The sequence below is a fragment of the Leptidea sinapis genome, chromosome 26 (genome assembly GCF_905404315.1).
Source record: "Leptidea sinapis chromosome 26, ilLepSina1.1, whole genome shotgun sequence".
In the NCBI taxonomy this organism is placed as follows: Eukaryota; Metazoa; Arthropoda; class Insecta; order Lepidoptera; family Pieridae; genus Leptidea; species Leptidea sinapis.
The window spans coordinates 6070352-6097570 of NC_066290.1; the positions used below are offsets into that span (position 1 = coordinate 6070352).

The window sequence follows — 27219 nt, forward strand, 5'->3', positions numbered from 1 at the left end:
TTTAGTGTGCGTGACAAGGGACGTCTTACTCGCAATTGGTATGTCACTTTGTGTTAGTGTGCGTGAATTGATCAAAATAGAGATTAATAGTCAACCTCAATTTTTTTCGACATTTTCACATTTGTCAAATTCAAATTCAAAAACACTTTATTCATGTAGGTCACGGGAATGACACTAATGAATGTCAAAAAATAAAATAAAAATATTGTTTCTTTTTGAATTTACCGCTACTTCGTAAAGGGTTGAGCTAATGAGAAGAACTAGCAAGAAACTCCTCTCATGTATGTCTGTCTACCTAGACGTTAATATGATATAAGGTTATTTTATTCCATAGAAAAAACTATGCCTCAGATCTGCGATAAATTCTTCTTCTGAGCTTCTACTTATTAGTATGATTTCGTTACAATTTAATATTATTTATTAAATCGTACAATAAAATGTCGTATTACAAAAATCGTATTACATTTTTTTTAAATTACAATCTATGCAAATCGATGCAATAAAATACTCAAACATACTCAATGACTTTATACAATGAAGTTAAAAAAATGTTAATTAAATAAAAAAAAAAACAACAGGTCCTGCACAGTTTAAGTAAATAATGGTATTATGCAAGTATTAAATTGACGATTAAAGTATAATACATAATTTTATATATTGCCATAAAATATTAATATATTAAATAGCTTAAATTTCAACAAGCCACCATAAGGACCAGCGATCGCCTCACTCGACTGATCTTTTTATAAATTCGCATTCAAATACAGAAACATTAATATTTAGTAAACTTTAACTAACATAATTGATTTAGATTAAACTCCAGTCCCACTAAAACTTTATGTTTCGTAATGTTTCGAGAAGGGTTAAATAAAATAACATTATTTGCGTAAGGGGTGGCTAATGTGTGTTATACTCAAATTACTATTTGTAAAAAGAATTTGTCGCAACCCTTTCAATGGCTACGCTCTGAAGAAGAAACAACTTAAAATGCACGGGCACGTAATACCATTTGTATGCCTATTTAAAGTTATTTATGATTTTGAATTTGTTAACATAGCGTACAGGAATACAGATAGTTAAAATAGTACATCAGCTGTGAACATCAAAACCTAGCAAGTGCTTCAAAACAAATTTTACAGGAGAGCAAAAAAACTACGTGATCACTTTAAGCCATGCCAATACAAAACTATTTGTTGTAGAAGTGGTATTAAACTGTGCAGTGGATGTTTGGTTTTCAAATGTATTATTTATTTTAAGTTAATAATGATTTATGTGTGTAGGAGAGCAGTTACTAAATAATAAATTGTTTTCTCAAGTCAAAATATGTTACGGTAACCATTTATAACCTAGCAACGTAAGTTACTAGGTTTTTAATATAGTCATAAAGTGATAAATTAATCATTTAATAATATAATAAATCTAGGGAGAGTTAAAATGAAAACGTGATGAAAAATTTTATCTTCTGCAATAATCTGTCCACCGGTAGCTAATTCTTACGAACTATTAACACAATTATCTCTTATTCATAGGCATAAGTGGGACCAATTTCGTTAGAATGCCTTATTTTTTGCTTTCTTTTACCCCTCTCACCGAATCATTAATAGCAGGTTAAAAAGGTTATTAATGGCATGATCCATGGCTGATTTTTTTCAATGAAAAGTCAAGTTCTTTGAACCGATGATCGAATACATGAATTTCACTTCAACTATGGAGTTGAGTAGAGAACTATAGGAGGAGGGCGTCGCACTCTTCTTTGCGTCGTGGTGCACGTTTCTTTTTCGCCCATCGATAAGACTTTTTGACTTCAATAACTGCAAAATTCGACCTGCATGTTAATATAACATTCTTATAATCCTCAAAATCATGAACAGCATCTTGATTTTTAATCTGCATTTCTATAATGCCATGATCACTATCTGCAGTCATATGGGTGTGTTTGTAAGGTACTTAAGAGTTAAGCTCTCTAAATTTGTAAGCCACAATGGTGACAAGCGCTGTATATAAGATCCAGTTCTTGTTTTGACTGGTGCAATTATCACACCAAAGTACCAAATGCTTAACATCCCTTTCCCTTTCGATAAATGTTGCAATTGCATCCAATATTATTAGCATCTCTTCCAGCATAAGCTTTATGTCCCAAAACGCAGATGCTGTTGTATTTAGTTTTTTTCTTTATTGGTGCAAAGGTAAGGTTAAATGCTACAAAGTCTACTGAGGAAAAAAGAAGCCTCAACTTTAGGCATATCAGGAAAAATCATCACTTTTTGTAGATCCATTGAGTAATATCTCATATTTGCCGTATTTTCTTGAGATGCGTCTTCTTGATACTTTTGTATGGCCTGGCCTTATTAGCTAATTTCTTATTTATATTACAGCCATTGTAAATCTCTGTTGGATTGAAAAGTTTGAGTGTTTGAAAAACTCAAAGTGACCTTTGAGTTTCTTATATATTCTTATATATAATACACTTGGGAAAACGCATTCAGTAATTATGGTCACTTGTATTTATCCTCTCGATATGACAAAAGTAACTAAAACTATCAAGTACTAAATAATCTCCACAGTGCTACTTCGATTATTATTAAAACTTTCTACTCAGAAAACATATTGTTCTCGAAGCAAGTTATGTAATTTTACACCTAGGAAAACGTTTTTATTAAAAATCGTCACTTTTCATAATGGTCCATAAAAGTTCGCCGGTAAACTAAGCGGCGCGACGCTAGAGCCGTTGTTTCAAACTTTGTCATATTTAAGTGTTTCGACAAGCAACTTTGCGCATTACAAACAGTTTATGTCAACAATTTCTCATTCGTTCACAACTTTGTAAATATAGCTTTGCGAATATATTGTTCTTTTAGTTTTGAGAGAAATTGTTATGACTATAAGGTTTGTCAACTATCGGACTGAGAGAAAAATAAATTTTCATTGTGAAATTGGTCATTATCAATAACGTTTATGACCTACTTCATATAACGTACACATACAACAACACACACATAAAAATGAATGAAGAATTTGAGGGAAGCAACAGGACGACTTCATATAGTGGGGATGACATCTTGAAATAACTGGATCTCTCTTCAATCTCATTCATCTCACTTTTATAATAAAGTCGCAGCCACTGTTCAGGCATTATCTATAAATAAATTTAAATGATTTATAAAAAAATGGCTCTGTCGGAAATCCTATTACTCCACAGCTGAATATCTAAGTGATCGGACAGCCTGGGACTAGATTATGATTGTTTTATAGCGATAGAAATGATTGTACAATATTGTGTGTTTTTATTGAAAAGAGCGCAAAAATAAGAATGCTGGGAGAGTTTCTTGCACCACTTCCTCTCTCTCAAAGCGCCATTTGTTTTCGAAGCGGTAGTAGTATCTAGTATATTAGAAATTACATAAAAAAATGTAAAGGAATCAATTTTGAGAAAATAAACGCCTTTTATGCTTAATTCAGGATATCATAGAAAATGACACATAATATGTATGTAGTTACTAGTTTAAACGCCTCATTTTTACGTTTATTCATCTATTTATCTACTTACTATACGGATTGATACTACAGGCATTATCTCTGGACCTCGCTGAAACGTAATCCCTTTCACCCCCTTTCGATCGTCCTGTTGCGTCAGTACGGCTTGCAGTTTTATTACTCTTAGGTACATGTCGTGATATATTCATGCTATCATTGCTTTGTATTTTGTTTTCATTGGTACGTTTTGACTTTTATTGTTAATAGTTCTGAAGTTTCTGTTATTCTGTGTCGCTAAAATAGTACTGTCAGAAAAGTAAATAACCTTTGTACTTAACCTAAACGCTATCATTGATTTTTCATCATTATATATATACATATAAGCATCACAACAAAACACCTTTATATCAATCAATATATACAGATAAAATAAATTGCAGTTTATTTATTTATAACGATATAAGGATATTATTTAGTGATACTTGTTTTGCACACCGTAACAAAGCGACAATGTGACGTCATCGAAGGTCCAGAGATAATGTAAAGAATGAAAGTTCTGCATCGGAGTATTCGAAATCTCGAGATTGCAACAATTTTAAATGGAGAATTAATATGGAATAGGTCGTAAACGGTTTATTTTCCCACAGTATATATTAAATAGAATATAGCCACAGTATCGATAGTTCGACAACAGCAGATTGAAGCGCGGCCGCGCGTCTAATTGCGCGAATATCAGGAGCGCGGTAGGTGCGGGGACGACATCTCGCTCCGCCCAGACACTCAAGGCCGTTGGCAGATACAGCACCCTTAAACATAAATAACCCATTAGTGTTCCTAAGAATATTGAAAAGTGTTAAAACTGACCACTGACTAGATGACACCGAAACCATTGATAATTTTTATGTATTTTTCTAAAAGTTCAATTTAATCTCAGATTACAACAATCCATAAACTCTTTCATACCTATATTATTACCCTACCCAACGGTGCTATTCATAGCAGTGAGTTTGTTTACGCGATTAGAAGATTGACACCTCAATCAAATACTATATTTCAGATTTGATTATAAATATTTAGGTGTAAGGTGGTCATTGCCACATACTGCCAATATTCTAGCGAATAGACGAACAAAGTGTGTAAGAGATAATTACATCTCTCAAGATAGAAAGCGAATCTATTGTTATGTAACCGATTATGTTTGACTAGTCGTCTTGAATATTACACTAGCGGAAGTTTTCAATAACATATCTCTAGTTACCGATACGTTGCTGTTACCGTTTAATGACAAGATCTTATCTATCCATAGTAATGTGCAATAAACTTATAGTCCAATGCTTTATGTCGATAGGTTTTTGAAATGTTACACCCTGAGAGTTGAACAAAGCATACAAGATTTTATAACTATACGTCACTCGAACGGTTAGCTCAGTTGGTTAGAGCAGCGGCACGGAACGCCGAAGGTTGCGGGTTCCAGTCCCGCATCGTTCATAAAATTTTGTTTTTAAAATTTTATTTGTGTAATGTAAGTAAGCATAAAAAGGATAGATTTGTCTTTCTCTAGTAATTTAAACTAAGGATAGATAGGTTATTAAAAACGGCCGTAGATTACCAACCACTAGCTAACGGACACATTGACAAGTCAAAATTGATAACGCACTAACAAGCTGTCAGTTATGTAATTAATTAGCATTTCCGTCCAAATTATATTAAGGAACTTGATGATAGCGAACCAAGCACTTTGACCTCCATATACGTGTTATTGCTATAAACACTAAGTGAGTTATGACTACAGCTGGCTATAACTCTTGTTATAAGCAATTATTGACGTCTATATTACCCACTGACCTCTAATATATACCACTGAACAGTCTGCCGTCAAAGTGCTTTTGTGCCTGTTTGATATTCGCCATTTTGGCGCTTATGGCCATGTAGCGAGAGTTTGCGGTACTAGAACTCTATCCATCATCTGCTGAGGTTGTCATCAAACATCGATAGATGGTGGGAAGCTATTTACAAAAAAAATATGCAATTTATTACGTTGATTCTTGGGGTATAAATAACACGGAAAACGAACGAACTTAATTCAAAATGCAAAAATACTTCACAGTAATGTACGCTTCTGCCGCAGCCATTTGTATTATACGTCAAAATAGGTTCTGTGGACGCTCGCGAGTGGCGCCTCAAATAGGCACAAAAAATTTCCTGTCAAACACATGGGATGGTAAAATATAAATGTATATATATGTATATATGTCAATCATATTGACATATTATATAAGTTAATAGAGCTCGATAAATGGAGGGAAATATAAACTAAATCCTAAATATTTTATCCCCATTTTTAAGTCTGCAGCCAGCGGTCGTTGCCCGCCGGTTTTTAAACGGCTTACGTTAAAATGTTGAGCGCAATTAACAAACTGAGACTGAAATACTAAATTGCAGCTCAGAATTACATTACAATTTCGTCTAATTAAAAGCCAGTAATCGCTGACATTATTTATTTCCACAGGTTTCCCTGTATGGACGGCGTTGCTACGGAGCGATATTGTAATTCACATAAATTTCATCTTCGGAATACACTCAAAGGTTACGGTAAGTATTTATTGCATTTAAGATTAAGTTATTAGATTAGTAAACTGATAATTGAGTGCTCCGCAACTTTTAATCGGTTTATATTGTTTTAAATAGTTGGTTTGTACTACAAGTGCAACATATCAACATACGCCCGTTCCCAATATACTATCCACAGACAGAGATAAATTACTACCTTCTACTGTCAGTAATTAGCTGTCAATTATCTGAAGCTGTCCCAATATACCCGATAAGTCGTTCTTATCATCTTATATTGGGACGCGTAAATTGTAATTCCCATACTAACTTCTATCTTTGGTAAGCTACACGTCCTCCCATTGACAGACAGCGTGTACGGATAAGGTGAGTTACCGTCGATAAGTTTATTGGGACAGAAAAGTCAACGATAGTTACAATTTTAACAACAACAAGTGAACAACTGTAAAAGCATCATTAAATATTAAAGTAAGTATTTTAAAGAGATAAAAAAGATACATTAAGGTTATAGCTGTTTGAACTTAAGACGTTTTAGTTTTCACTAGAACAGATTTTTATGGATTGTTATTATAACTTTAATGCCAAGAATCCAAAGTAATTTTTACAAGAAACAGTGGGATAAAGTGAAGCACTTTAAACCTCTTTACCTTTTGTGTAAAACAGAAATACGTGATACAGTGTTCAGTGTCTAAAACTTTACTATAGAATAATAATCTCAAAATATATATTCTGTTATATAAATATGTATTTACTTTTAAAACTTAAGTTTGAATATAAATTGTAGCTATTATTTTATTTGCTTCAGTGTACCTTATATGTAGTATTTCTTCATTCATAGCTTAACCTAATATTAGGTGTATTATAACACTAGAAATAAGGGATTGCTTGTAATAATTCTAGTAGGCTTCATAAGATACATAATAGCTTTAAGGGTAAATGTATACACTTCTATAATAAAGTCCCAGCCACTGTTCAGGCATTATCTATAAATAAATTTAAATGTTTTATTAAAAAATGGCTCCGTCGTAAATCCTATTACTCCACTGCTGAATATCTAAATGATCGGACAGCCTGGGACTAGATTGTGATTATTTTATAGCGATTGAAATGACTGTACAATATTGTATATTTTTATTGAAAAGAGCGCAAAAAAAGAATGCTGGGAGACTTTCCTGCGCCGCTTCTTCTCTCTCAAGCACCATTTGTTTCCGAAGCGGTAGTAGTATCTAGTAGTTATTAGAAATGACATCAAAGTTCTAAAGGTATCAATTTTGAGAAAAAAAATAATGCCTTTATACCTGTATTATCTAAGCTTTCTAAGAAATGTCACTCATTTAAGTCTATTTATAATACCTGTAGGTAAACCACGATAAATAAATAAAAAAAATATATTATTTCAGACTCAAATTATTAATTTTAACTTTCATATAATCTTAACTCTAATTCTCTATTAAACTTCATTAAGTAGAAGTTAAGATTTCGTGAGACAATTTTTAGTAGAGTATATGGCTGTAAAATGCTAGGCTTAACACTAAAAGGTTCTAGCTCTCGGAAGAAATATAGCCTGCGGTCATAATAAGACAACTCATAAATATAATGGTTATTGCTGTCAGGAAAGTGCAGCATCCGAGAATTATTAAACTCGACATCAACTCAGATGACATTCTTTTACGCTCCGTCTATTTTTACTATTGTTTTTGCAGCATTGCGAAATGCCTGCTTTCATATCTTTTTAATATCAAGCGATTTTAATAAAGTATAGAAGGCATAGACGTTTCACAGTACAGATACTTTTCGAGTTTCTGTACTATGAAGCGTCTTTAATATACGTTCACAAAAATCGTCACCTTTTTGCTCTTAATAGTGATTTTCATTATTATAACACTAGAAATAAGGGATTTCTTGTAACTAATTCTAGTAGGCTTCATATGATGCATAATAGATTTAGTGTTATATGTATACACTTTTATAATAAAGTCCCAGCCACTGTTCAGGTATTATCTATAAATAAATTTAAATGTTTTATTAGTAAATGGCTGTGTCGTAAATCCTACTACTCCACAGCTGAATATCTAAGTGATCGGACAGCCTGGGACTAGATTATGTTTATTTTATAGCATTAACAATGAGACTACAATATTGTATACTTTATTAAAAAGAGCTCAAAATAGAATGCTGAGAGAGTTTCTTGTGTCGCTTCTTCTCTCTCAGATTTCCATTTGATTCCAAAGCGGAATGATGTCACTTCTAACACTACCAAGTGTTAAAAGTGACATCATAAAGAATTCAAATGAAATCAATTATGAGAAAATAAATGTCTTTTATGCCTTTTATTGTGTATAAATACTCGATTTCTCTGTCAATATTGTAATCCTGTGGTATTGATTCCAATGAATACGAGTGAATATCACATATGTTGTTGATATACTCGCCTCGAACTAACATAAGTTTATTGACTTATATATTCTATAAGAAGAACACATACAGACATATAAATACATGAGAAAAAAGTGATTTATAAGAACTTAATCTTGAGATCGTCTTCTTGTTTCTGTGGATTGCTTTTCAAAAAATATCTTAAGTAGTAAACCACTGATCCCTGCGAGATAGGGTCAGAAATGAGGAGAACCAAAGTATCCGATATAGCTCAGATGATTGCCACACTGAAGTGGCCGTGGGCAGGGCAGGGCACATACCTCGACGGACAGATGACAGTAAAGTCACAAGATGGACCGACGATCCAATCAAGATGGCCAGAATAGGTTGGATGAGGGCAGCACAGAACGGATCGTCGTGGAGATCTTTGGATGGAAGCCATCGTGTAGCAGTGGACGTATTCCGTCTGAAATGATGAAAGTGTTCATTATATCTTTTGTTATCATTTTTACCAGTGGGAGGATCCTTTGCACAGGATGCCGGCTAGATTAAGGGTACCACAACGGCACCTATATCTGCCGTGAAGCAGTAATGAGTAAACATTACTGTGTTTCGGTCTGAAGTGCGCCGTAGCTAGTGAAATTACTGGGCAAATGAGACTTAACGACGTGACGAGCGCAATTGTAGTGCCGCTCAGAATTTTTGGGTTTTACAAGAATTCTGAGCGGCACTGCAATGCACAGGGCGTATCAATTACCATCAGCTGAACGTCCTGCTCGTCTCGTCCTTTATTTTCATAAAAAAAAACTATGACACATTCTACGAATGGGTATTGAATCCCAACATATTTTGTACGCGATAGCTGTGTATAAAATTTTCTAACAAAAAAAAACAATAGACTTCAAAAACACTATTCCAAAACAATAAATATAATAATATGAATATTAATATAAAAAAAGAATTATCAAAATCGGTTCACCCAGTCGAAAGTTTTGAGGTAACAAACATAAAAAAAAAATTAAAATTTTTATTCTCAATTTTCAATTCGTCGGTATGTTCTTTTGAACATACCGACGAATTGAGAACCTCCTCCTTTTTTGAAGTCGATTAAAAAGAGTCTTTTAGCCTTGTTACAACATGCACCCTTCATATTGTAGTATATAGTACGGTATATAGTATTTATTAAATCAGGGCAATTATTAGTGTTATCGATGATTTTGCATTAATATAATTATTTGAGTTGTATTCTATTATAGTCAAAAACTGTTTTATACAACGCATCGATGTATATATTTACACAGCATCCCGAGCTATGACGGCGTATTCAATTTGCTAGAAACTGTGACATTCATAATGTTAACACGTGGAACAAACATAAACTTGTTATGCCTACTACTCGGTTGGGTCGAGTTAGTAAGTCTTTTGTAGGGCGATGTATATGCTTCTACAATATGATCCCAGAAAATGTACAAAACAGATGTGTTACGAAATTTAAAAGAATTGTTAAAAAACGTTTGTGTGGGAAAGGTTTTTATAGCATAAACGATGACACCACGGACTAGGAATAAAGCGAACACCCTCAGGCTCTTTAATTATAAATGTTTATTGTACGATATTACATCCATATTTTATATTTAAAAAAAATGCCCGCTGAGTTTCTTGCGCCCATTCTTCTCAGGTCTGAGGCAGTCTCTTTTGAATGGGTGGTAATTTTTGACGTTCAATAAGTGATTTTAAATCATATTTTGAATAAAAATATTTGAATTTGAATAATTGCTAAGCTATACGTGCACACTAAAATAATTTGAATAATTGGACGTAATTCCAGAAAAACGTTTCAAACCACAATCATGCCGAAATTGAGTTAAGAACACAAAACTGGTCCTGTGATTCATAATAACGGACTGACAAAACAAAGCAGACATACTGTCACTCTTTAAATGACATCATGACTTAGTAGCCCAACCCACATGTATGGAATACACAAATATTTATTAAACTTTTAACACGAATATACAAATGATTTAAGTTTTCTTTAGTGTTCCGCCAATATTTGTTTTTAAACAATTCGACACGTGTTTCGCCTCTACACGAGTCATCCTTAGAACGTGTTGTCTCGCCAAAATCTCGGCAGAAGACTGGTGCAAACAAATATTGGCGGAATTAACACTAAAGAAAACTTAAATCATTTGTATAATAATGGATTTCCGCAAAGTAACATCTACTTCAATAATTTTTTTTAAACACGAATTCCGTAAAATGTGATGATTATGGCTTAGAACGTTTTTTAGGAACTACGACCAATTGACCTTATAAGAGTAGTATAAAAAGTTTGTAGGTTGCGAAATTTTTTCTCTATTCTTGAAACGAAACTAAGCACTACCTGAAAAGCTTTTTGTGCAATATTATTAATATGTTTATTGAAATTTAAAGTTACTCCAAATCCTAAGTCACGTACTTGGTCAAAATACTTAAAACTAAATGTATATGTAAAATAATTGAGTATTTTTTTTTAATTAATTGATTTGTACTATTTATTTGCTCAGTAATCCTCCTTGTGAAGTTTAGTATAGCGATCAGCTCTACAGTTTTTTTTTAAAGAATACGCACATTGTTAGTATTTTCCAAAAACTATTATATACAAAATACTAGATAAACTGTGACAGATGTGAACGCTTAGAAAAAAATAGGTGTGAACTGTTAGTCTCTATTTTCAGCAACGCACGCACACCATAACAAATCGCGAATTAAAGACGTAGCTATACGTGCACACTAAAATAATCGGGCCTGTTATCATGCGTTGCCTAACAGCTAGAGGTTCTATCTAGATTCTAGACGCATAAATTATTTAAGCAAACAACAATTAATGCTATAATTAAAAAAATATTGTTAGTATTTGTATTGTGAACAATTAGTTTTACTATGTTAGTGTAACAAAATGCCATCTAAAACAAAAGCGATAAATTGCCAATTAAATGCGAAAACCATTAGAAAATCACTATGGACGTCACCTTATACCAAAACTATCCGGATATAAATAATAATTTTATATATTATCTTGAGACGTAAGATGTCAAGTCTCATTTGCCAAGTAATTTCACTAGCTACGGCGCCCTTCGGACCGAAACACATTACTGCTTCACCGCAGTAATAGACACCGTTGTGGTACCCATAATCTAGCCGGCATCCTGTACAAAGGAGGCTCCCTCCCTCCTCTCCTACTGGTAAACTAATATTACACTCTCTGCAATAACGAACATACTTTAAAAATATTACAGTGGCAGTTGTTATTCTCTTAAAAATATGTTTATTTCATAGACGCAGAATACACTAGCGTATAAGTCAAAGTCAAAGTCAAAAAATCTTTATTCACTGTAAAACTTTATAAGATATTTAGTGCAAGTCAGGATGAAGTACAAAAGTTACAATAGCATTCAAATGAGTATAACAATATTCATTAACAAAACTTAGAACATTAATTCCAACTATCTTTATCATTCAAATAATCTTTCACATTATAATAGGCCTTAGATGTTAATTTATTTTTTACGATACATTTAAATTATTTAATAGGTAATATTTTAATTTCATTTGGGAGTTTATTATATAGACTACCAGACACTCGGTTAATGAGTGAGCATTTTGATTTATTAATGCGTTACCTAGTTTAGCAATATTCATAATATTAAGGTGCTAATTCCAAGCGTGCTATACTTGGAATAAATAAAAGCACTTCAATGTCGAACATGCAAGATTACTTCCAATATGAAATAAATAATGGAAGGAAACTTAAAGAAGGCATGTGTACGTAATGTATATATACACACACGCATTGCATAGATGGACCCAATCAAAGATCCAATTCAAACCCACATCCACACACTCACTCACTCACTCACACACAAACACACACACTGATGAATGTGGCGTGTAGTATATACATTTTCTATATTGTTTACTAAATAAAAAGTTATCTGCTAAGGAAGTTGCGAGATATTCCTAATACAAGTGTCCTAAGACAACTTATTGGGAAGTCTCAACCACAAAAAAATGTATATGTAATCTTTGAAATAAACGAAATTTATTATTTAGCCAAAATCTCCAAAGATGAAAGGAAATTAAAATAAAAACTACCAAGCGTGACTACAACTTGTCAACCAAAATAGGTAGCAATAACTAAATATCCACTCTCCTTTTCTATCTCGCTTTGTTCACCTATACGCTCGTATATTATTATCCATAGGTCGCTGGTTTATATCCGGCTCGAAGGACCACTTGCAACTATGTATAATTAAATGGCACTTTTTTAGTAGCACTTGATTATAATTAAGATAAAATCATAAATTTTACATGAGACCAAACTACATTGAGTTAACTAGCTGGAACCAAAGAGAGTGTAAAATTAAAATTTGCACATAACATTCTTAAATTTTAAACAGCGTTGCCACTTATGGCAACGCTGCCTTATATATTAATATGCCTTAGCATATTTTTGTTAGAATATTTCTGAACAATATTATATGGCTTACATACATATGTATTTAGACTACACAGTATCTCTGCTGGTACAATTAAAAATCTCACCATATATGCAATACATGCCGACTCCGTAGTGTCAACAATTGCAAACAAACAAAAAAAACACATTCCTAATACTAACGGTTGAAATAACTGAAATATCTAAGCAGTACATCGCTTAAATTTATAATCTCGAAAAGAAATAATTAGCAAATGGCATATCAATACAAAACATGAATGTTTGCGATCAAACATTTAGGAAAGAAATGACATGAAATAAATATTGGCAGATACAGTCCACCTGTCCTATTGTTGCCAAAAATAATATCTCCCCTCGCGAATAGCTAAATGGGTTTCTTCTAGCGACCAAGCAACAAATATATTGTGATTTGCTCCTTCATTTTCTCGCTAGGTATTTTATTGCTTTGGGGTCGCTCATAAATTTTCTACTCACTCAGAGAAAAATAAGGCATTGCGTTCGGGTAAATTGTTGTGGAAAATCTTATTAGTGCGTCCTTATCACCTTCGCAGAAGAAATTTTTTAACATAACTTACTAGGTAAAGGAATCTAAATGAGAAAGCAATAGTTAATGTAAAATGCTATAGATGCAATGCTGTATGTACAGATTAGCGTGAGTTGTATGCGGAGTTCAGGAATGGGATAGTGGTATGACCTAATTATAACTGATGACCATAAATAAACTATTCACAAATAAATAAACAAGTTTACCATTTTACACTAGGTTAAAATGATGAATAAATAATTTATTAATTGTTTCACCATTTTAACTTAATAATCAAATCTCAAAATTTTCCGCCTTTTTTTGTGCATTTCTTCAACGCACATGTCTAAAACATTTTTTGCAATTTCTCGTGCTGGATAAAAAAAATATCAAGGGATGAAAAATAACTTCCGTATTAACAGATAACACGGTAAGCGTATGATAACTGACAAGGATGGCACAACGCTACAATACAGGCGCGCGAGGCGAGTCATGCGGAGAGCGGGGGGAAATGGTCTTGCTCTTAACCTCAGGCATCGACTGCATTCAACTCGCGTGGTATCTGTACATACATAAAATTGCTACGTACGCTTGAAACGCTCCAGATTTTGAAGGACTTATTAAAATTACGGCAATAGGAACAAAATAAGAATCGAATATTTACTTAGCGTCAAAGTTTTACAAAATATTTAAAATATAATATTTCCAAAGTAAAGGATCGCGTCCTCAACAGACGGGTTGGACCGCAACGGTGCGGTGAACATTTTTGCGAATTGCATCCACTTGACGGGACGGGTCGGGCCACATACACTGAATTTTGCCATAGCTGTAAAGTTGTACTAACCATAGACAAACGAATTATCTCTCCGGTTTTGATTGACAGGTGATAAATAGTTGCTTTGCATTGGCTCCTTACTTTTTTGAATGTAAAGCTACTAGCTAACGCGCACACTGAGAAGTATCAAAATTATTCACGCATTTTCGTGCTTTTTGCTGTCAGTTCGTCGACATATGCTAGAATATTCTAAGTCTATGGTAAGAAAAGAGAGATGTAGGTACCTAAGAGCTACGAGTAGCTCTGATAAGTGTTTGACTTTCGATGAATGGAGAGTGACTGGTTGCAGCTACGCGTGGAAAAGTCTGATTGGAATGCACTATTAAAATATTGAATGAAAAAACATTTATTGTAACTTTGAACAATTTACTCAACACCGCAGCTTACAATTTAACCTATACTTTTTCATGACATTAAGTGACATAGACAACAAAACTCGTCGCGGTTACCTTACGGCCGTTCCCAATATTCAATCTATCTCTTACTTGAAATAAAAATCGTAACTATCGTTGACTTTTTTGTCCCAATAAATTTATCGACGGCAACTACCTTATCCGTACACGCTGTCTGTCAATGGGACGACGTATAGCTTACCAGCGATAGAAATTTGTATGGAAATTGCAATTCACGCGTCCCAATATAAAGCGATATGAATGACTTATCGGGTATATTGCGACAGCTTCAGAGTATTCACAGCTAATTACTGACAGTAGAATGTAGTAATTTATCTCTATCTGTAGGTTGATTCTCAAAGTATACTTCATATCAAGTATATTTGTAAGGCCGTATATGTCCACTTCAAAACCAATGCGCTATTCAGAGAGTAATAATTGAATTCCGAGTTGCGTAAACCTTTTAGTTCCGAACTTGGAAGAAAGCGTACGTGACTTTGATGAGATCAATTTTCGAGTTGGTTCGCTTCAACGGTTACTTTACTGGGAACTTTTCAATTGGGAATAGTTTCCTAGATATTTCTCTCCCGGTATACATCATTGTGGGGGCGGGAGTTTCTGGGGGCGCGGAGATTTTCATTTTGTAATATGAAAAGCTGAACTGAAGAGTTGAATTGGGATGTTGCGGGATTAAAGTTTTCTAGGGAGCGTTTATCTGTTTCAGAGTCTTACTGTAGTAAAATATGATATTCATAACTTTTTTTTCAACATCATTTCATAAGTGAATAATAATGTGATTCAAATTGAAACATTTATTCAAACAAAACAAATCTTATAATTATTTTTACTTTGATAACATTAAATTAAAACTATTGTTACGGGGAAGCGTACCAATAATACTGGCAGCATTTTCATGTTGTATAGCTAGGCTCATCTGTTGACCGAAGTACCTGCCAGGGCTTGGGTTACCAGTAACCCTATTGAGAGCGAGAAGATAGTACTTTGTACATTCTTCGCACCTCTGGCCCCACGGGCCCAGTGTCTCGACACCAAACGGCACAAAGATGTTAGACTCATTGAGACCGACATATTTGCGACGCTTGCTGTCTTCAGCAGTTATTATTCTTATTGATTCCAAATATAATCACTTTATTCATTAAGGTCAAATATATATTTGATAAACTTATGATGCCTAATACTTAGCTAAGTCGAGTTAGTAAGTCTTTTGTGGGACGAGACATATGCTTTTACAACAAGATCCCAGAAAATGTTCAAAACAAATGTATTATGAAATTCAAAAGAATTGTTATAAAACATTTATGTGGTAAAGGTTACTATAACATTAATAACTTTCATAATGATATCACAGTGTGACTGCCCTCTGACTATTAAATAATAACTTTTATTGTACGATTTCATATTGCAACCATATTTTTATGAAAAAAAAAGGATTCCGGTGAGTCTGAGGCATACTTTTTTAAATGAGTGGTAGTTTTTGACTTTCAATAAGTGATATTATATCCTTTATTGAATAAATATGTTTGAATTTGTCAATGAAACTCATTGCCCCTCTTTTAAATGAATATTTATTACAAGCGTACGGGTCAGCTGTTGTTAACGGCCGTTTCCAATATACTATCTACAGATAGAGATAAATTAATACCTTCTACTGTCAGTAATTAGCTGTCAATAATCTGAAGCTGTTCCAATATACCCGATAAGTCATTCTTATCGCCTTATATTGGGACGCGCGAATTGCAATTTCCATACATACTTTAATCGCTGGTAAGCTATACGTCGTCCCATTGACAGAAGCGTGCACGGATAAGGTAAGTTACTGTCGATAAGTTTATTGGGACAGAAAAGTCAACGATAGTTAAGATCTTTATCTCAAGTAAGAGGAAGACTGAATATTGGGAACGGCCGTAAGTGATCACCGCCGCTCATATTTACTTGGTTTTAATTTAATTTTAACAATAATAATCAGTTTCCGATGACAGGATCATCCCGCACTAGCGCACATACACGATAATGACGCACTGAAATGAAATGACATGAAATTTTATTTGTAAGAAACATTGTCCTTAAGATGTTAAAATAATATTATTGATAATCTATTTTGTATATTTCGTCAATTGACATGCAAAATATGTAATAAAATTGTCTAATTAATACCTAACACTATTGTTATACTGAAACATGTCGGATCTTACAAAGCTATCATTAATATTTATAAAATTAAAATTTAATGATATTATAATATAAGACGTAAGTCATTTAATAATCCATTTATTACCTATGTATAATGTTAACAAATTCAACATTTGTAACTAATTGACCAGCCATCGTCTCCCTCAACCATATTTTAGGGAAGGGCAGACTCGCCTTACGACCATTTAGACATATTGCATATTCTGGCAATACTTTGATAACCCCCTAGTCTAGAGGTACGCCTACCAAAAAGACGGCTTCGATTCTTGCTATGAACAACCTCCAGCTTTTTCTTTTAAACATGTGTGTAATGTTCTAGAATCCCGACGGGATTAGCTAAATCGGCGGTGTGTAATTGTTTTGAGCTAATGGTTTTAAGAAATCATATATAATCACAAAATTCTAAAATGTGCTCCAGTTTTTCTTAACGGCCGTTTCCAATATTCAGTCTATCTACTACATGAGATAAATATCGTAACTAACGTTGACTTTTCTGTCCCAATAAACTTATCGACGGTAAGTCACCTTATCCGTACACGCGGTCTGTCAATGGGAGGACGTGTAGCTTACCAAAGATAGAAGAAGTTAGTTTGGGAATTACAATTTACGCGTCCCAATATAAGATGATAAGAACGACTTATCGGGTATATTGGGACAGCTTCAGATTATTGACAGCTAATTACTGACAGTAAAAGGTAGTACAAGTTGAACAAAATAGCGGTGAACACGTTACGACTCATTATTATTCATCGTCGCCTTATCATTGTTGGGATAAATTTCTTATTTTAATTTACTTAGGTAATTAATTTTATTTTTAAACTATTACTTTTAACTCACAGTATTATACTTGTTTTTAAGATGCGATTTATTAAATACTTACTTTCATTTCTATACTTAAAGGGCCTTACCGATCCTGCGCTGCCCTCGTATTACGTATTCCAACGATCTTGACCAGATCGTCGGTCCATCTTGTGTGGGGCCTACCGACACTGCGTCTTCCGTTACGTGGCCGCCATTCGAGGACTTTTCTGCCCCACCGGTCATCTGTCCGTCGAACTATGTGGGCAGGCCACTGCCACATCAGTCATTGGGCTATGTCAGTGACTTTGGTTCTCCTGCGGATCTCCTCAGTCCTGATTCGATGTCTCAGGGAAACTCCGAGCATAGCCCTCTCCATCCGATTTACCATACAAAGTAGAAATTGGTTCATCATTAAATTAAAACAAATTTCACTTTCACACTTCTCAGATATTTTTTGAACATGTCGACGATCTCGAATTACAAATTCAAATATTTTTATTCGAAATAGGATGTGACATCACTTATTGAAAGTCAAAAAGACTACCACCAATTCCAAAATGAATGCCTCAGACCTGAGAAGAATGGGCGCAACAAACTCAGCGGGCCTTTTTTTTCATCGAATATGTTTACAAAGTAATATTGTACAATTAAACTTATTATTTAATAGCCTGAGGGCGGTCACTCCATTCCCAATCTGTTGTATAATTAAGAAAGTCATTTATGTTATAGTAACCTTTACCACACAAACGTTTTTTAACAATTCTTTTGAATAACGTAATACTTTTGTTTTGAACATTTTCTGAGATCTTGTTGTAAAAGCATATACATCGCCCCACAAAAGACTTACTAACTCGACTTAGCCGAGTAGTAGGCATCATCAGTTTATGTCTGTTCCTGGTGTTAACATTATGGTTATGACTATGTCACGTATCTCTATATTAATTCCAGGAATACTTATGGTGTTTTGCATAAAAGCTTTATTTTGATTCAAAACTATAGATAGTAAGGTTACGCAAATCAAATTATATGTATCATTCCATTGTCTGAATAAGTTGTAACATTTTATTGTTTATTCGTGACAATATATCGCAACGTATATTGTGTCCTCTAGAAAGGACAGTATCCTATTTGGTTGTAAATTTTTAGCGCGGGATTTACGGCGTTATAAATTCTAAACGTATACAGATACTAAAACTGGGGACCGAATGAATTTTTTAGTAAGACATATTTTGTTGGAGGCATCGTTTGCGGAATGCTACTGGAGGCTTTGTTCTTTTGTCTTTTATTTACGAGTATAGACGAGACGTAAATATAAAGTGTATTTCTTACTAAGGCGTGTGCTCCAAATATCAAGCAGATGCTGTCGTAGGGATAATTTATTTTTTCTTCTGATGTAACTTTTGTATACGGAAATTGGTAATATAAGGATAAAGGGAAATAAAATATAGATTGGAAGCAAGTTTTTGTACTGCGTTCAATGCGGGTTTACTTATCTTCTATCAATATTTGTATGTATATAAAAGAAAATATGTGTTTGTGTATGTTTGCCTACGAAGGGCGCCATGACCACTCCGACGAATATAGTTATGTTAGTGCCGGATAGATGGCGCTAGTAGTAGTGGTTCTTATCCTTTGAACCTTAGGTCGAACTGATTTTCCTGTATAATTTCACTTGAAAATAGTACATTATTGCAAAGGCCGGGAAATAGGCAATTGCAGGTCGAGTATGAGTTTGAAGGCCGAGCCGTATGCAAAGACTTGACTAAATACGAGACAGGCAATTGCCAATTCCCGCCGAGGCATATATAGTGCTTTTCTCAAAATAATGCAGGAAAATAAAACACACTTTTTATAATATACATTAAATTTAATTTACCTTTGACTTCGCTGGAGGCAGGTTTTCCATTGCCAATTTGGGTTCTGATCTTAAATCTGGCGGAGTTACAATCAATCGCCATTTCACTCTCTGAACCATTGGAACTCATTTTAATTATTATTAAATTTATATTTATTAAGTAGGTACCTATGTAAATAACAAATCAAGACGAATTTTCAGCTTTGCCGCCAATTTTTTTTCATCATCTGTGCCGACAGGCAAACGCATTTATAATTTGTACTAAGCAAAAAGACTATGGTATGCCAAGAATGACAAAAGAGATCCGATCAAAGAGTATTTAATAACCCTCGCACGCCGTTTCATGCAACATTGCAGGAGCGTTCTAATGTTCCAAATTCATAAAACGCTCCTGCAATGAATTTGCGTACTTCGCGTGTTCTTTTTTCGAAAATAATGACAATATTTCCATGCATATTTGAGAAAATTAATTTTTTTCTTAATTTTTCATTTTCCGTCTGCCTGTATGGTTTTCAAACTCAAGAACAGCTTGATTATTGATCTTCTAGAAAATGAGTATTCTACCTTTGTACGACACGCTATAAATTTGAGTATCATTAAGAAATAAGGCCAGTCAATAAAGCCATGGGAACCGACTAGTCTACTTTAAAGAAATTCAAAAATACGTTTTTGCGAATAAAAGAAAGTAGTTTGCGAGTTTTAAATTAACAGCGGTATTTTTCTCAAATTTCGTAGGAATACATTCAAGTAATGTTAGAATTAAATGAGTTTTCTGGCAGAGAACAAAATGAAAACGTTTCCTCAACAATTTCTCAGGTATATGGTGCTCATTAGTGGCGAGAGCGGGGTGTGTTCAACGCATCAAAAGAAAACGAACGAAACGATCTCCCGGTAAGTACCGAAACAGGATTTTATATGTTTTTAAGGCCACGTTCAAGTAAAATCAGGCATCCGGCCCGTTCGCAAGCGATTCGTGGTTCTTGATTCTAAGGCTTTTGATACAATATCTTTTGTGCTTGCAAATTGTTTATGCAAAATGAAGTGTCAAGTTATATTTGTGTATATTTTTCAAAATGGAAACAGTTTTTTTCACCAGTGGGACGCTCCTTTGCACAGGATGCTGGCTAGATAATGGGTAACACAACGGCGCCTATTCTGCCGTGAAGCAATAATGTGTAAGCATTACTGTGTTTCGGTCTGAAGTAGTAGTAGCCGTCGCTGTAGCTAGTGAAATTACTGGGCAAATGAGACTTAACATCTTATGTCTCAAGGTGACGAGCGCAATTGTTCAGAACTTTTGGGTTTATCAAGAATCCTGAGCGGCACTGCATTGTAATGGCCAAAGCGTATCATAATTGATGATGGTAATCCATCAGCTGAACATCCTGCTCGTCTCGTCCCTTATTTTCATAAAAAAATGAAAAAAGTTATGTATGATAGCAACAAGACGCTAGACTTTTCTAATTCAGAATTTAAAGTCAACAAAAAATTATTGGTGAGAAAAACAGATAATCTAATTTAAAAGTGTCTCAAAATATTAGTTTAGTTTTTAGTTTTGTGAAATATTTTAGAACATCGTACAAACTGATGAGATACCGTTACCATATTGTCGATAAGCATAATTATTGTTAGTTTAATGCAAAATGAATATACAATATTAAATTAATTTATTTACATTACATACTACACTCATTACAACATCTACATTAGCAATCAATTAAAATTCCTGTTTATTTATCAAAATAGATATTATTCACTCTTTTTTATTTTATTCATATTATTCTCAATTTGCAGATTCTCGTCCCGAGCTGGTGTACACATTTATTGAACAAGCAGTTCAGCCCGGAGCTCAAGTGGCACTGAAATGTTCTGCCGTTGGAGAGCCCCCACCTAGATTCCGATGGATGTTAGATGGACAGCAAATACCTTCACACCACGGGTAACATATTTTGTTATTGTTAACTTGAAGCAGAATTTAGATCTGATAGACTCTATATGCAGCACTTAGTCAGACTGGAGTAGGGTAACCATCCGTCCGGATTAATCCGGACATTGCCTCTCACAATCGGCGATTAAAGGCGAGCACGATCGTGTGGAGAGCTTATTCGCTTCGAGTCGCCGATAATCGTCATAGTGATCGCGGCGATCGGTGACTTGTCGGTTTTTCGGTCACGCATCAAAGGGAATTCGAGTGTTGTTGTGTGCGCGAGCCCACAACTTGTCGATGACAGATGATTATACAAGTAACGATCATCGCCGATAGTGGAGAGGAGGCATAAGACTCTAGTCCGATATAATTTGGGCCAGCCTTCTAACTTGTTCGGATTCTATTTTAATTTAGATGGAATACAGTAATAAAACTACACAATCTATATCTGTTAAATTAATCTTTACGAGAAACGAAATATAAACGAGATCAATTTAAAAGTTTACTTTGCCGGACTTTTATCGAAATGTCAGGCTTTTTGTCAGGACTTTTTAAATTACTTAATGGTTACCCTAGAATGGAGGGAGGGCGTGATATTTGGCAATCATACTTATATTATTAAACACCAGGAACAAACAGAAAGTTATTATGCCTATTACTCGGTTAAGTCGAGTTAGTAAGTGCTTTGTTGGGCGATGTGTTTGCTTTTACAACATGATGCCAGAAAATGCGGTAATGACAAACAAAAACATATCGGTGCTTCTTTGATGTCGTACGCAACATTATCAGGGTCGGGAATGTATCCACGATTTATTTATTTATAAGGATATTTTTTCAAAAATACTTACTCTTATTACGTAAGTAGGACTACACTACCTATGTACTCTCCTTATTTTTTTTTATGATAATAAGGGACAAGACGAGCAGGACGTTCAGCTGATGGTAATTGGTACGCCCTGCTCATTACAATGCAGTACCGCTCAGGATTCTTGAAACCCCAAAAATTCTGAGCGGCACTACAACTGCGCTCGTCACCTTGAGACAAGATGTTAAGTCTCATTTGCCCAGTAATTTCACTAGCTACGGCGCCCTTCAGACCCGTGTTGTGGTACCCATAATCTAGCCGGCATCCTGTGCAAAGGAACTGGTAAAAAATATCGGTAGTACTATACTGCTACCAGTCATACTGTAAATATATTCGTATTGTGTATTCGCTTTGCCATCCAGATGACCACGGTATTGGCAATCGCTAGAGATTTCGAGACCCAGTAGGTCTTCTTACTTCTACTACCTTCTGATACTAGGGGGAGGTTTTGTCGAAGAGCGGTTATACGACAAATGGACTTTTTTAGTGGTAAACGCGCAAACTTGGCTCTTCTGGGGTTAAAAGGTTAATTTCACCTCATTCTGCGACCTTCTCAAGAGGACTCGATAGAAGATACAAGTTTCCTCTGGCACTGCTAGACGATTACCCGAGAGAGACCTGCATGGCCCGTGTATACCACCAGTGCCGTCGTCTATAGCATATGCTAGGCATAGCAATGTATGTTAGGGGTGTCCAAAATATCATTGATATGCAGAAGAAACAGTGTAGGAGATAGCACACAGCCTTGGGGAACTTCAACTTATTCAGATGAGTTTATCTCTACAATAACGTAGTGCTTGCTTGTGGTGGTATTGTGGGGCGGGTCGTTTCCTTCCTTTAAATAAGGTTGAGGTAAGACGTGACTGGTCCATGCGTCTTGCTCGATTTTTTTTAAACAATTATAAGTGTTATTTCTTTGTCCTCAATGAGTAAAAAGATTATGATTTATGGATAGCTTTCTCAAACACATTTACATAAATAAATTAAAAGTAATTCGTTTACTTACATAGAAAATCTACGAAAAATATGAAACTATTATAAACACTAATGAATTTCAAAATGAATCAAAAGATATATATTAAATGCCCCTTTTTGTTCCACTTTTGGGGTCTCCCGTTCATTATCATATCATTCAGTATACCCTAAAGCCAATATGAATATTCAATTTTATGTGGCTTCCAGATTCCACCTTTCAATTCCTCTTTCGTTTATTAAATTCATCCTTTTTGTAAATGATGATATTTTGCGATGAATAATATTTAGATGGATGTAAAAAATATTTAGCCGTAAGGCGGGTTATTCAATAGAATGTTATGAACATTTTTATATTTCTAAAGAGAATCAGTTAAATCCTGCTTTTAATTAACTTTTGGAGGTTTTACATATTTCGGCAACATTCTATGATACTTTTAGCCAGTGGGAGGCTCCTTTGCACAGGAAGCCGGCTAGATTATGGGTACCACAACGGCGACTATTTCTGCCGTGAAGCATTAATGTGTATTAAACATTACTAATGTGTATTAAACATTACTATATTGAAGGATTGGCGAATAGGCTTAGTTCTGCCGCATATGCGGTTACGAAAATTAGACGGTTAACTGACATAGATACGGCGAGATTAGTATACTTTAGTTATTTTCATAGTATTATGGTGTATTGTTATGGGGCAGTGCGGCCGATGTTAATTCTATCTTTGTGCTGCAGAAGAGGGCTATTCGCGCGATTTATAACCTAGGTCCTAAAGAATCATTAAGAGAAAAATTTAAAGAAATAAACATTTTGACTGTTGCTTCTCAATACATTTTCGATAATGTTTTGTATGTTCATAAGCACATTGAGGTTTTTTCTAGAAACTGTGACATTCATAATGTTAACACGAGGAACAAACATAAACTTGTTATGCCTACTACTCGGTTGGGTCGAGTTAGTAAGTCTTTTGTTGGGCGATGTATATGCTTCTACAATATGAACCCAGAAAATGTACAAAACAAATGTGTTACGAAATTTAAAATAATTGTTAAAAAACGTTTGTGTGGGAAAGGATATTATAGCATAAACGATTTTCCTAATGACACCACGGACTGGGAATAAAGTGAACACCCTCAGGCTCTTCAATTATAAATGTTTATTGTTCGATATTACATTGTAATCCATATTTTATATTAAAAAAAAAAGCCCGCTGAGTTTCTTGCGCTCATTCTTCTCAAGTCTGAGGCAGTCTCTTTTTAATGGGTGGTAGATTTTGACGTTCAATAAGTGATTTTAAATCCTATTTTGAATAAAATTATTTGAATTTGAATTTGAATTCGGTCTGAACGGCGCCGTAGCTAGTGAAATTACTGGGCAAAAGAGATTTATCATCTTATGTCACAAGATAACGAGGGCAATTGTAGTGCCGTTCAGAGTTTTTGGGCTTTTCATGAACCCTGACCGGCACTGCATTGTAATGGGCAGGGCGTATCAATTACCATCACCTGAACGTCCTGCTCGTCTTGTCCCTTATTTTGTTACCGTCTATATAAAAAAGTGCTCAGAACGCAATAGAATTGATAATTAATAGTTAAAATAAAAACATAGCTTCTAAAATAGACTGTAATTGCCCTATCCTGTACATATCCGTCAAAGATTCTCCGCAACTCTCCGTCCTAATTGATTGAAGGTGTGCGAAAAATGCATTTTTCCCTAATTTCGGAATATTAATATTTGATAAGCATTCTCACTTGTTTTGAAAATGTTTTTTGGAATTTGAATCAATTATCGTTGAATTTTAATAATTTAGATTAGAATTACAGTCTATTTTAGATGCTATTTTTTATTTTAACTGTTATCAATTCTATTGCGTTCTGAGCACCTTTTTATATAAACGGTAATAACCGAATCCAATCAAAACTTTTCTTTTATGAAAATAAGGGACGAGAATAGCAGGACGTTCAGCTGATGTTAATTGATACGCCCTGCCCATTACAATGCAGTGCCACTCAGGGTTCTTGAAAAACGCAATTCTGAGCGGCACTACAATTGCGTTCGTCACCTTAAGACATAAGATATTAAGTCTCATCAGCCCAGTAATTTCACTAGCTACGGCGCCCTTCAGACCGAAACACAGCAATGCTTCCACGTTCCAGCTTCATGGCAGAAATAGTAGCCTTTATGGTACTCATAATCTAGCCGGCATCCTGTGCAAAAGAGCCTCTTCTCTCTCTTCTTCTGATTTTGTATTTTTGTGTTTTAACAGAGCGATTGTGTCAGAGAGCCGAGAGAGTGGTCCATCAGGAATGGGCGGCAGTAACAACTACATTCTGTCGACATTGTCTCTCAGCAGTGCGAAGGTTGAACACGGTGGCAGATACGAGTGTCGCGCGACCAACGCGCACGGCTCAGTAGCGCACGCGGCACGACTCAATGTTTATGGTAAGTAATTTACCCGCAAAATGATAATGTGCGCGGCCGCCATCTCAGTACGCGTTTACATGGTTCGATTTTAGTTGATCAACTGCTAAATTGCACGTGATTTAAGCTGTCTGAAGCTAAGCTGTGATCTAATTGGTGTATAGCTAATCTTTTCTTTAATTTATATCGATTAGTACTGGCTACCAAGTTGATTCAGACCAAGAAAGATAACGTAGTTCCCTTAGATTAAGGATTAGTTTCCGCTGCGCTCCAACTAGATAATGCACTACCTAAGAACAATAGCTTTTTTATAACGGCAACTATTATATGCTTGTGAGCGTGGGATCTTGACACTCAATGGCATCTTTCAAATTTTGAAACATACGTTTCGTGTTATTTAACATTGCAATTAATAAAATATAAAATATTTACTACTGGTGATATGTGATCCTAGTTTGTTTCTTATCTCTTGTAGTATTATTTTAACAAAGTTTTACTACGCAACCTGGTATTTTAGTTACAATTACTAGCATCATCGAACCATTTAAAGCCGCTGTTATTGACACTATTATTGTCAGTAAATAACTGTCATCATTTAGGTGTACTCGTGATCAAAGAACTACTGCCTACCGAGAGGCCCATGATGTGCTCATGTAGAAACACCAGAGAATGAAGGCATTGTATGGATTTCATGCACTACCTGAATCTTTATAAACAGCAATAAACCATAAATTATTTTCCAAAACTATCCCTAAATCGATTGTTGCTTTGCCAAATTCTCAATTAATACAAAATTAACGTGTAGGTATTTTAGCAATAAAAAGCAAACATTTAACTAACTAACTAAAGGTAAAAAAAGATCAAAAATAGACATTTTGTAAAAGTAAAAACATTTACAAACAATTTAATAAATAAAAATAAAAACAATGGATAAAATTGAAACAAAAATTATTTTGTCAGAAAAATTACACGAATTGGTTGTTATTTTGTTTCTCAATGAATACAAAATGAGCGTATTACTATTATGTGGGTATTACCAAAAAATAATAAAAAATAAAATAATTTAACTATGTGATTATATATACCAAGAAATTTTTAATAAGATTAAAATCTAACATATAAAATTCTCGTGTCATGGTGTTAAACTTTGAACTCCTCAGAAACGGCTTGACCGATTCTCATGAAATTTTGAGTGCATATTGGGTAGGTCTGAGAATCGGACAACATCTATTTTTCATCCCCCTAAATGTTAAGGGTGGTCCACACGATTTTTTTCTTTAAATTTTTTTGACATTTTTTTTTTAATTTATTTAAATTTATTTAAAAAAAAATGTCAAAAAAATTAAAAGTTAAAAATTATAAATTAAATTTGTTTCATTATGAGTCAGCATTAAAAATACATACAACTTCAAATTTTCACCCATCTACGATCAACAGCTACTTTTGTATCGCGATTTTAATATCGGCAATACAACGTGTGCTGGGTCAGCTAGTAACATTTTAA

At 34.4% G+C, this 27219-nt stretch overlaps 1 protein-coding gene across 1 annotated transcript in view; it reads left to right on the forward strand.

The window, feature by feature from the left end:
• LOC126972531 (cell adhesion molecule Dscam2-like) overlaps positions 1-27219 on the forward strand; it is a 157434-nt gene that overhangs the window by 93263 nt on the left and 36952 nt on the right. Inside the window, exons 6-9 of the mRNA XM_050819358.1 lie at positions 5984-6066; positions 20350-20424; positions 21328-21472; positions 25561-25736. Of these exons, the coding sequence (XP_050675315.1) occupies positions 5984-6066; positions 20350-20424; positions 21328-21472; positions 25561-25736 (479 nt within the window). The remainder of the gene's footprint in view (positions 1-5983; positions 6067-20349; positions 20425-21327; positions 21473-25560; positions 25737-27219) is intronic.